This window comes from Echiichthys vipera, assembly GCF_963691815.1.
Source record: "Echiichthys vipera genome assembly, chromosome: 9".
Classification (NCBI taxonomy): Eukaryota; Metazoa; Chordata; class Actinopteri; order Perciformes; family Trachinidae; genus Echiichthys; species Echiichthys vipera.
The window spans coordinates 17,542,968-17,554,649 of record NC_139834.1 but is presented as its reverse complement, the minus strand read 5'-3'; the positions used below and the strand labels follow the sequence as shown (position 1 = coordinate 17,554,649).

At 44.6% G+C, this 11,682-nt stretch overlaps 1 protein-coding gene across 6 annotated transcripts in view; it reads right to left on the bottom strand.

The window, feature by feature from the left end:
* Window positions 1-11: 11 nt before the first annotated feature.
* kmt2d (lysine (K)-specific methyltransferase 2D) overlaps window positions 12-11,682 on the bottom strand; it is a 29,862-nt gene continuing 18,191 nt past the window's right edge. For 4 of the 6 annotated variants that reach the window (XM_083919914.1, XM_083919918.1, XM_083919916.1 and 1 more), the window contains exons 40-55: window positions 8,574-11,594; window positions 8,341-8,490; window positions 8,095-8,259; window positions 7,818-7,965; window positions 7,621-7,702; window positions 7,339-7,529; window positions 7,110-7,234; window positions 6,895-7,030; window positions 6,424-6,545; window positions 4,937-6,311; window positions 4,682-4,818; window positions 4,242-4,372; window positions 3,734-4,019; window positions 3,333-3,406; window positions 3,135-3,243; window positions 12-3,006 (exon numbers count right to left, since the gene is read on the bottom strand). In XM_083919914.1, the coding sequence (XP_083776040.1) occupies window positions 2,914-3,006; window positions 3,135-3,243; window positions 3,333-3,406; window positions 3,734-4,019; window positions 4,242-4,372; window positions 4,682-4,818; window positions 4,937-6,311; window positions 6,424-6,545; window positions 6,895-7,030; window positions 7,110-7,234; window positions 7,339-7,529; window positions 7,621-7,702; window positions 7,818-7,965; window positions 8,095-8,259; window positions 8,341-8,490; window positions 8,574-11,594 (6,345 nt within the window). In that variant the 3' untranslated portion in view covers window positions 12-2,913. The remainder of the gene's footprint in view (window positions 3,007-3,134; window positions 3,244-3,332; window positions 3,407-3,733; window positions 4,020-4,241; window positions 4,373-4,681; window positions 4,819-4,936; window positions 6,312-6,423; window positions 6,546-6,894; window positions 7,031-7,109; window positions 7,235-7,338; window positions 7,530-7,620; window positions 7,703-7,817; window positions 7,966-8,094; window positions 8,260-8,340; window positions 8,491-8,573; window positions 11,595-11,682) is intronic. The other 2 variants (XM_083919917.1, XM_083919919.1) reach the window with 1 other exon arrangement.

The following is an 11,682-nucleotide window of genomic DNA, read 5'->3' as shown; positions in this document are numbered from 1 at the left end:
AAAAATGAGCACATATTTAAAATGCATTTTATTTTCCTTTACAAGAAACAAAAGCAGACAAAGAAATAAGATGAAAGGGGACAGGGAGTGGGAAAGCTGTATATAAAGAGATGCAACCTCTGGCGTCCTGAAAAAAATATATGTACAATTCAAAATAATATCCATACAAAACATGCCACATACAATAAAAATGATCATTATATTTATTCATATTCCCTAAAAGTATCTCTGCTGTACAGATGCAACATATTTTTAAAAAGTAGGTGAGGTTAAAAAAAACCTTCAATTTGAGCAAACTTTATTAAATTATAAGATATGCAGAGAACTTAAATTAAGATTCAGAGAAGTTAAAAATTATTCAGGCTAAAATCCAGTGAGCGGCCTAATGTCTCGTCATGGTCTTCACTTGAAATAGAAACATACCAAAAAATATATATATCACTGCTTCGGATACTTGATCAATATCTACGACTTTAGAGAAGTTCTCCGTTATACTATCAGAGTGCAATTCATTACCAGGTTAAGTATGGGATTAACTTTGAGTATTACATCATAACATACATTAGGCCAAGTAACCATTTCACAAGGTTTACCAACACATTCACTTCTATAGGGAAGATATAAAAAAGCAAAACACTAACAATATTCTAGGGAATTCAAGATTTTCCATTCAAGAGTATATTAATCCAATTGTAACCGATTAAGGGACAGGTTTTGGTAATCGACAAGCAGTAGCATAAATAAAAAGAAAAATAAACACGAACAATATTACATAAATACAAATGCTATGCACCATTGTACTGCTTTACGCAAGAAGTGATTTTCATGTCCAATTATCGACCCTCCACATGAATCCAAACTGTTTTGTAATCACATCGTCTTCTCGTCGCAATTGATTGGAGAAGACCAGACATTTTTCTCAAACCTATTTTAACAAACTTGTCTCTGAGAGCTTATAGCAAAAACACTAATAGAAAAACAGGTAAATGCAAAACACTCTGGTTCATATACATAAAGATATTAGTTTGCCATTTTACATATATTTATATTTATATACAGCTTTATCTTTGTTAAAATGATATCCAGTGGTTGATTTTTTTTTTTCTTCAATTTTATTTCTCTGCACTTTTGACTTTATTGATTACAAAGGGGCTGGATAAAGAGTTGCTGTCCCCTAATGCATATACTATATATACAGTTTGTACAACTTTGCATTTTTAAAATCATGTGAGGTCTTAGGTTAGGGGAAGGGGGGAAACAAAGTAGTATGGGAAGGTGGAGTTTTAGTAAAGCTCCCTTTAAAAGACTTTTCATTCATCTTACATAGAAATGAAAACAAATGCCCTTTTTTCCAATAAGTCTTTCCCTGCCATCAGTTCAGCCTCGAGAGGACAGTACCAGCACTAGAAAAAGCACACTACAGGGGAAGTAGAAACACTGCAGGCTGTACTCAGGCAGAGGAAGACCTACTACAGTAAAGTTTAACAACAGTCCACTAAATAATACAAAGAGGAAGAGGCATGATTCAAAGTTAAAGGTTGAGTTGTGAAAAGATTAGAGTTGTGGGGGAGGGGGGTAAAAAGCATTTAATGGGACAGTAGTCATGCATCCACCAGCTGGTCTTCAACAAGTGGAACTTCAACGTGTGAAGCAAGAAGCAAACGCGTATGTACTTGGTTAATTTTGAACTCTGTAGTCTTCTTCAAAGACTGCGTGTCCTGTGATCCTAGAGCCATTCACTCACACCATTACTGTCTTTAAGCAACTTAAAAAAGGTGGATGTTATTGTGCTTTCACACAGCTGCTAATGTGTTTTTTTGATACGCATAAATAAGAAAGAACAAAACAAAAAGGAATAAGCTACATCAATATCCGGGAGGATTTGGTGGCATACAGGACACCCGCTAGGCTTCTGATTGTGATTTTAATGCAATATCTTATCAAAACTGTCATATATTTCCTCTGTATAAACAATTCATGAATAATAATTATGTTGGCTCATTATTGTAAATCATCATCAGCATAGAGTAGATAGAGCAAACCTGCTGCTTAAGATTCCCTGCTTGTCCGAGAAGGCTAAGCCCATAAAAACATTCCCCCTCTCCCTCCCCCCCTCCCGTTCCACAGTAGCAGTTAACAGTTTTATACAAAGCAGTCGCTTCCCGCTAAATCAATGAGGTAGACTGGGTCCAACTAACCCACCTTGGGACTCCACACAGTCAGAATATCTGGTGCCCGTGGAGCCACAGATCAATAGCATCTCAAATTATATTAACTTACATCTTTTTTTTTTTTTTTTTCTTCCATCGATCATATGTAGTTCTTTCACAGAGCCACATCAAGATTGTCTAGCTAGCCAATATCCGTGTTGTCTTCATTGATGACTTGATGGGAAAGTGCCTTTTCTGGGAGGTGAGGGGGAGGTGCGGTCAGGTGGGACAGGAAATAGGTCCGACTTAAAACATAAAAATGCATCATTAGTTCATTCTTAGTATTTTAAAAATGGCTTTTTGTCGAAGCTCTTGGTGAGCTCTGTACTACGAGTATTGATATCGGAGGGCAGAATCATTTGATAGATGTTGAGGATTGTTTTCCAGCCACTGTGAGATTATTGAGAACAGTCAAGGGGGTGGGGGGGGGGGTTGGCTGAGGAAAAGGTGATCACTAGTCCAAACATGAAAGTTAGTCCCACCATCAAGCTGCTGTTGATGGAGGTGGTCGGTTGCTTTTATTGATTAATGCTCTTCAAAACTTTGGCTACGGGTGTCAACGCTTAAGTCTTTCAATGAGAGGCCAGCCTTCCTCCGTATCTTTCAGAACAGCTTATGCACTGGCTATGTAGGATTCAAAGGCTTTGGCGCAGGAGTGTTCTGGCACCAGCGAGAGGGGATTTCTCCATTTTCTTCCTTTTTGTTAGTTCATCCACTTTCTGCAATTCCAGGCTCCACAATGGCAAGGGATCTTGTGCTGATCGTCCTCGAAATCAAACTGGTAGTCGTAGGTCAGCTGGTAGTAAAAACAGAGACAGTTAATGGCTGCTGAGACTAAAAAATTTAACTTAAAAAAACATACAAAAGGTTGCAAATTTAAGGGCATGTGTAGTGAATAGTGGTTCGATTTCTAATGCACTGCACCTCTTCCCCCTTGGGGATCCTGCGGCTGGAAATGATGATAATCTTGTCTTCTTTGTCAAATGTTACAACTTCTGCAACACAGTTCGGGGCACAGGAATGGTTGACGTAGCTGGAAAGGAGAGAAGAAAATTAAAAAGTTAGTTAAAAACAAACCTATTCAGTTTACGATGAAACAACGAATCGCATCTCAACACTTACCGAGCTGGGCCTCCTGTCAGAGTGGCATCAATCACCTGTTCATTGTTGATGCGGAACATGTAGATCCCGCGGTTCTAAGTTAGTAGAGAAAAGAAGAAAATCAGGGAAGGGTTGAAAAAAAAAAAAAGAGGCAACTTTCAGGGCTGAGAAATGAAACCAAACGCACCAAGTGCAAAAAACTGCAGTTCCTTGAAGGCCACTTGAGGCACGTTCCAAAAGCAAGTCAATCCCCACAAACACCCACATTCAAATGCTCAACTTTACAGTAGAAATAGACCAGAATCCTACGGCTGATGTCACATATTTACAATGTAGTTGAAGCGCACTTTTCAATTCTTAATTTTAAAAAGGAATGCTTTTTGTGTTCTTTGTATTCATGTGCCAGTGTTAAGTAAGCATACCTGCTCCTCGTAGATCTTCTCACGGCGATTGGCCACTTCGTTACGTATGACGGTGCCAATGTACTCGATGACCATGGTGTGCTTCTCCAGATCCTTAGCAGCGTACAGACCCAGGCCCTGGATGCGAGAACGTGCCAGATACACGTTATTCTTCCACTCCGTCTTCAGCCGCCGATACTGGGACGACTTGGAGTGGACAAACTGCTTGCTGTATGGTGTGTTGAGCTCTCCAGTGAAGGTACTCTGGTAGGCCTTTGACACACTGGTGCTATTTAGAGTGTGAGGCCTTTAGACAGACAGAAAGGAAAACGTGAGTGGGTATCTTATTATGCATCACTGATAATGCATTTATAGGTTATAGCACAAAAGTAGTACAAATTTATACCAACAAAGACGCTAAGTTATCACAGGTTCTACTCTGCTTGTTAACATGCCATGCAGGACACGTGTACTACAAAGTTTTCTGTAAACTTCTTGTGGCTTACTGCCAAAAATAACGCTGCGTTACCTCTTGCACTGTGTGGGGACTTTGGGCTCAGAGCGAGCAGAGCCAGAGGGATTGATCATAAGAGGGAGCTCCATCAGAGGATGACGGCCATATCGGAACAGGTAGTTCTGGCAGTTCTCCACTCCAGGCAACTAAAACAAAACAAACAAAAATCATGTTAATCATGCACTTTTGATCTACAGTAGTGGCTTTAACTCGGTGTCTGCTCAATTTTTCTTTAGAATGTCAAGTCTGCTTTAAACTATAACAATAAGGTGACTTAGTTTATCCATTTTTTGCCAGTATTTCTAATATTGTACTGATTTGGCTTTTTTTTGCACCAGATTTACCATTAATTCATTTTTAACCATCTGTTCACTAATTTGCAACTATTTATGAATCTTTGCTGGTCTTGATGGAATTAATTGAGAGACATATTTTTTCCTGCTGCATTCTCTTACCGACTCAGTGATTCGCATGACAGCATGAATTGTGAGGCCAAACATCTCCTCTCCCTTGACATGTTCGGTGAACAGCTTCAACATGGATGAGTCATCTCGGAGTTTAGCCACCTGTTGAACCACCCGCTCCCAGATCCCTAAAGACAAAGGTGGTGTATTAAACACAGTCAATGGTAAAGAAAGTAATTTCAAGTGGAAAAGTTAAACACAGAGATTATATGTAACATAAAGTGGGAGCAGTGTATGAGATCTTACCCTCTGGAGTTGTGTCACGGTACTGCAAATCCTCCAGGCCATGCTCCAGAACACGCACCTCAAACAGTGGGCGACCATCGTCTTCGTTGATGCGGCAACGGTAGCGACAGCGCTTGTTGGGTACACGTGTGCTCCAGTAGATGCGTGTGGCTTCATAGCCGACAGGGAAGATTGCAGTGGGTGAGTGGAAGTTGGCCATCTGGGATGGTAACAACTGGCCAACAGCATGAAAGATGAGACCACCAACACGGAACAGGTGGATACGGTCACCTCGCTGTAAGATGCTGGCAATCTGCTTCACCTCATCACGCTCAATGTAGACACGCCGTAAAACAGCAAACATGCTAAGTTCGTCTTCACTGGGGCCCTTCAGCTTATGCTGGGTGCACAACATGGTCTTGTCTTTGAAGAACATGCAGCGTGCCCGGATGGCACAGGCAAAGTGGTACACATTCGGGCAGCGCATTCTGTTGCAGCTGTTTGTGGCACCCGTTTTCTGACAGTATGCGCAAAGAGTCCGTAATCCACGACGCAGGGCTACCTCCACGTTGATAAGGGCACCTCCCTGTGTCTCATACACCTCTGTGGACCACAGGGCACAGTTGAGGTGCACCCACAAGTCCACATCAATGTTAAGCAACCGGGCAGGCCCATCTGTGGCTCCATCGCCTTCCTCATGGCAGAAGCAGCATTTACGTTTATCCCGAGGCAGTCTGTCCGGTCGAAGAGTAATACGCAGGCGTTCCATTAGCTCAGACACCTCACGGCTGCTCTCTTTCTTCGACCCACCCTTTCGTATTGTTATGACAATTTGAAGACGCTTCCAGCGAATCCCCTTCCATTTTTTCAATTTCGGATGTACCACCTCCTCATCAGGGGAGAGAGGCCTGCGCTGCTTGATAGCCTTCGGGGAAGATTCCATGTTGTTAGGAGAATCCCTAGGAGGTTGAGGATCAGTGGACAAGTCCTCCTCCTTGATAGTAAGACTCAGGTGATCTTCGGTAGGAGTGGTAGGATCTGGAAGTGCAGAGGCAGTTGCTAGATCAGTGACTGACTCTGGAGCATCAACTTCAGACTCTGTGACATCAGTTGGTTGAGCAGCTTCGATAGGTGGACAATCATCCTGTTGAGGCTCAGTCTTGATCTTGGCAATGGTGGGACTGGAAGGAGGCGGGGGTGGAGAAGCTGTTTTTTTGGGTTCAGCTTCACTAGGTTCAGTAGTTGGGACTGGCAGAGATAAGGGAGGATGTGGAGGTGATGGTGATGGGGGTGGAGATTCTTCCACTGGTATAGCAGGAAGGTGGCGCACATCCAAGTCATTTACTTTGGTTGTGTAACAGTGCTGGGGTGGTTTGTCTTCTTTATCTGGGAATTCCTATGAGACAAATGCAATCATGAGATCTACAGCTAACAAGAAATATATAGTATGTGGCATATGATAAAAAAGATCAATAATTCATATGGTTCCCAAGATTGTAATAACCGACCTGTTTAATAAGTGCCAGAATGTCCACTTGTTTCTTCAGTGTACAGCCTGGCAGAGACACATCAAATTGCCGTAGCCACTCGTCTTGACTGGGTGAAGCTCCATCCTTTGTACACAGAGCCCCTGGAAAACATGACCACCTTAATATTAGTCTTTATTTATGGATTACTAAACATAAAGGTCTTGCATTCATGCTTGAGAGCAATGTAAATATGAGTGCCCCCCTAATAGTGTAGTCAACTCACATGCTCAAGCTAAATGCAAAAGATTGACTTTAAGAGGCTGAAAAAGGCCAACACTGACATTTTGTTCCCTTTAATAGATATTACAATTTAGATGCAAATGGCTCAGGATACTTGTCATGTGACAAAAAAAGAAGTCATGAGCCACACTTGCAGGCCGTTGTCATGATTGTCCTGACCCAATGACACAACAGGACACTCCAAATGAACAATAATCTGTAAATGTATACCTGACTGTTCAGGTCCTTTCCCAGGCCCTTCCACTCCAGCCATATCAGGGTTTTGGGCAGGGAACGTCACCTCATAAGAACCTGGCATCCTAATATTAAGCAGCTGGGCCATGGCCATCATGACATGGTTCAGTTTCTGGAAAAAAAAGTCAGTTTAAGTTTGTGTCTTAAGTCTTTAGGTTTAAAAAAGGTGCAATGATATCATGGCTTAGTACCTTGGCTGCAGCAGAGGACAATGTGAAGGTAACAGACACTTCATTGTTTTTGGTCTTCTCCCAATGGTTGGATGTGGGAACTGCCTTGCTATCAGGGGCTTCGAATGGTTTGTTTTCTGGGAAAGCTACCAAAGAAAATGTGCACATTGTTTTTTTTTTTATATTATAGCTGGCATTTTAATAGTATAATTAGATTCAATGGTAAAAATTAAAGTAGATTTAAACTAACCAGAGTATTGTATAATACCTGGGATGGCAGTGCGAGGTATGAGGGGGATGATGGGGGATATTGCTCTCTCTGTCTCCTCCTCTTTAGGTTCCCGTAGGTGAGGGAAACGGGGCGTTTCATCTCCTACGTTACTCTCAGGCGATGATGCCGGGATTATGCTTTCTGTGGCATCCTCGTCATCACTCTCCATCCTGTAAGAAAGACATTTCCTACATTTATAGCCCCCCAGCAAATCCATTTATTCTGGTTGACAAAGAACTCAAGAGAATTGTCCTATTGTACCTTATGTCCTCATTCTGGTTATGTGGTGGAGTGGGGAGAGCTGCTAGAATGTCTACACTCTTTACTTCCTCTTTAACAGAATCTGCAAGGAAAATTATAAAATATTAACAAAGAAATCACTGTACAGCCTTAGATCAAATACTAATTCAATAATTCTGAACAGAATTTCATGTCAAATCCCTCAATGTTTAGCCTACCCATTGGCTCTTCCGTTGGCTCTGTGTCTTTCTGACCCTCAGACAGCTCCTCCCCAGCAGTCACTCCATTCAGCAGTTTGTGCTGTACTGAAGGTGGAGGAGTAGGTGGCAGGGAGGATGGGGGTGTTGGTGGGTTGCTGAGGTTACTCTGTGAAGGCACAAAATATTATAATCATAAACCAACTTTGTTTTTTAAAGACTTTGTTCTTGAAGTAGTATTAAACAACAACCAGCTTGCAACAACTAACAGTTAGTGCATGTTGCAGCTGAGTTATACCTTTGTGAGTAACTGAGAATAGTAGTCTGGGATATTGTCCAGCACTGCATTTCCAAAGGACCCCTTTAGCTGGGCTTTGCCATTGGCAGGGCTGCTTCCAAAAGGGGCAAACAGGTCCAGACTGGCAGAAATCGAAGGCTCCATCAGGGGCAGCAGAGAGAGACCCTGAAGAGTAAATGTCTGTTAGCCTTTCAAAACATCAATGAGAATAGGCATTTAGAAAATGTATTTTTGCCAACCATTTACCTGTTTGAGTTGCTTTATCAGGGCTTCAGCACTTTTTCCGACTTCTTCCTTCTTATTCTTCTTTCGTGCGTTAGGCCCTCGGTCTCCAACTGCCTTATTAGTGCGCTTTGGCTTTTGTGCAGGAGCCCTTTTTGTTATAGACTGTAAATCCTGTAAGGGTCAAGAAAAGGAATGTGAGATTCTTTCCCCACAAACAACATGATGAGAGCAAAAAAAATTAATGAAAAACATACCTCCATATTTCTTGGAGTCCCTTGAAGTTTTTGTTCCAGCATTGCTAGTTTGCTGTTTATGTGGCCATTGATCTCATTGTGTATGCCTTCAGAGGGCCTCTGAGCACCAAGCTGTAGGTTCTTGGTTCTCAGGAGTTTCTGTAGTAGTTGTTGTCCAGTCTCAGATCGAGGACCCTGAGTCCCAGGGTCTCCGGCCATGTTTCCAGCATTAATAAAGCTAGTGTTGTTCCCAGTAACTGCCTCACCCATTGCTTCTCGCTTTATAGCCCCAGGATGAGCCTCTGGCGCACCATCACACTGAACCTCTCTTGGTTCCTGTTTAATGTTCTGCAGAGTCATCTTGCATAGCTCCCCTACTCTTGAACCATGTTGTGTTGGAGGACCATGACTCTCTGTGACCTGCTGCATCTGTTGATGTACATTCATGCCTTTTTGTTGACCATTGGGGATAACTGAGGCGGAGAGAGAAGTTTCATGGCCCGGTGTCTGAACTTCTACTTTCAGTCCCGGACAATCAAGCGGACTCTTGGCTCCGGGTGACCTGAGTGGAGATGCCTTAATGTGGCTGTACGGACTCCCCCTTCCAGCCCTACTGTCAGCTATAGAAGGTGAGGAGACATGGGATGAATGAGGTGAGGCCGGGTGGGCCGGGCTCATGCCAAAGGGACCTCTTGGAGAATATGCATGGGAGGGAGAACCCTGCATGCGGCCTGCAGCTGCCATTAGTGCTTGTTGGTTCTGGTTGGGATTGGGTGGACGCATCCCCATAGCTTGATTGAATGTATGCCCAGGAGAGTTGGCTATTGGCTGACGTGGAGATGCTGGCCTTATAATACGGCTCTGGTCCATGGGAGATGGTGGCACTGGTACCTGGCCTCTCATAGCATGTTGCTGCATCATCTCCCCTAATTGTGGCTGTTGTTGCCCAGGGACCATCATCCCCTGCTGAATTTGGGGAGCAACACCGGGTTGTTGGCCCAACATGCCTGATTGTTGCTGAGTGCCTACTGACCCTGGCTTTCCCATGGCTCTGTATGGCATCTGCTGCACAACCTGTGGCATCTGTCCTGGTGGCATGTGAGGCCTCAGCTGACTTTGCTGGCCTTGACCCATTGACATCCGCAGCATCTGTCCCTGTTGGAGCTGCCTCTGAGCAATCATGGCCTGGATGTGCTGTATCTGCTGGTTTGGGGGGAGATTGCGGAGCTGAGGATTCTGAGCAATAATAGCCTGGATGTTGATGGGGGTGCGGATCTGTCCAGTTGGAACCCCAGGCCTCTGTGCCATCATCCCCTGCTGCTGGGCTCTCATCATGCCCATCATGGCCTGTTGTTTTTGCTGCTGGGCCATAAGGGCTTGTTGTTGTGGACTATGGCCCATCACTGTGGGCTGTGGATGGCCAGGGTGGTTGTGGCCTATGATCTGCTGCTGGATGTTGGGATCTTGTGACTGATGCATGGTATTCTGAACCGTTTGCTGCTGCTGTTGTTGTTGTTGTTGTTGTTGTTGTTGCTGCTGCTGCTGCTGCTGCTGAGCTAATAAATCAATTGGTTTCCCTTCCTCTTTAACAGTCATCAAAATGGGCTTATCAACATTGAGGGAACCATGCCTCTGGAGAGTGAGTGGAAGTTGTTGCTGATGTTGCTGAAGCACACCAGTTTGCTGGTTTCCAACCAAACCCGTTTGTTGCTCAGGCACAGACTGGGGATTTGATTGTTGCTGCTGGGCCATATAAACCTGGTTTTGATGCTGCTGCTGCTGCTGCTGTTGTAATTGCTGCCGTCCCAAGTCAGTTTGATGATCATTTGCAGAGCCTAGCTGGGACATCTGATTGGGAGTGGACGGTCCACTCTGTTGTGGTGGTGTTCTTGAATCCGGGCTGAGGATCCCAGCCTCTTTTGGGCCTGCGTTTTGGTCTGCTGCTCCCTGTGGCTGGGGCGTGATACTTCCTGCTGTAGGTGAGGAGCCCATCTGAGGTGTAGAGGGTTGGGAGAGCACTCCTTGCTCTTGGCTGGATTGACTGATTAACTGTGTTTGTTGTCTTTGCTGTACCATCTGCTGCTGCTGCTGCTGCTGCTGAAGGTGGGCCAGATTCTTTGCAACATTTTGCTGCTGCTGAGATGCAAGCATGCGTTGGGCCAGAATGTTCTGTTGTTGTTGAGTCAATTGAGCATGGGGACCCCTGAGGCCAGGATGACCTGGAGATCCAACCATTCCCTGCTGACCTATCATCAGCTGAGGCCTCTGTTGTTGTGATGGTGCAGCTGGTGGGTTCCCCATAATCCCTTGTGGAACTGCCATCATGGCTTGAGCATGGTTAATAGGCTGGCTTCCTGCGAGGTTCTGTGGCAATGGAGCCACAGATTGGCCTCCAACCATTCCTTGTGTAACCTGCACCATGTTCTGCTGATTGACCTGGGTGGCTAGCATTCCCTGTTGAGTGTTTGCCTGTTGTTGGGCAATAAGTGGGTTCCCCATCATAACGGACTGTGGCTGAGCTATTAAGCCAGACTGTTGATTTGGGTGTGGCATCGGTTGCTGGCCCATCATCACCTGCTGCTGCTGCTGTTGTTGTTGTTGTTGTTGTTGTTGTTGTTGCTGAAGCTTTGCCATCTGCATCCTATGTTGAAGCTGTCTTTCTTGAAGCAACCTGGGGTCTGAACCTTGCATCCCAGGCCCCTGTGGGAAGAATCCTGCTGGAGCCCCAGGAGGACCTGGGGCCCTGGCACCACTGGCTCCAAGAACTGCAGAAAGCTGGGATTGAGCTCCACCAATAAAGGGTTGCCCTTGGGGCATCCTGACAGGCATTCCACCTTGGGGAATCACACCAGGGTGCTGGCCCATTGCTGGTGTTGCCTGTTGGCCCATCATCATCTGGCCAGGCATCTTGGGAAACATGTGAGGAGGGCCCCCTTGTCCAGAATGACCTGGGGTAAGAATGCCTGAGCTTTGCTGATGCTGCTGCTGCTTGCTTCTGTACTCTGCAATGAGATTAGTGTGCTCCTTTTGCTGCTTGCGTACCTAGAGCAGAATAATTATGAACAGATATAAATTTGCAAATCAAGAAGCCAAGTGCTGTTGTTGTTGGCACATTTGTAAACTTCTCATA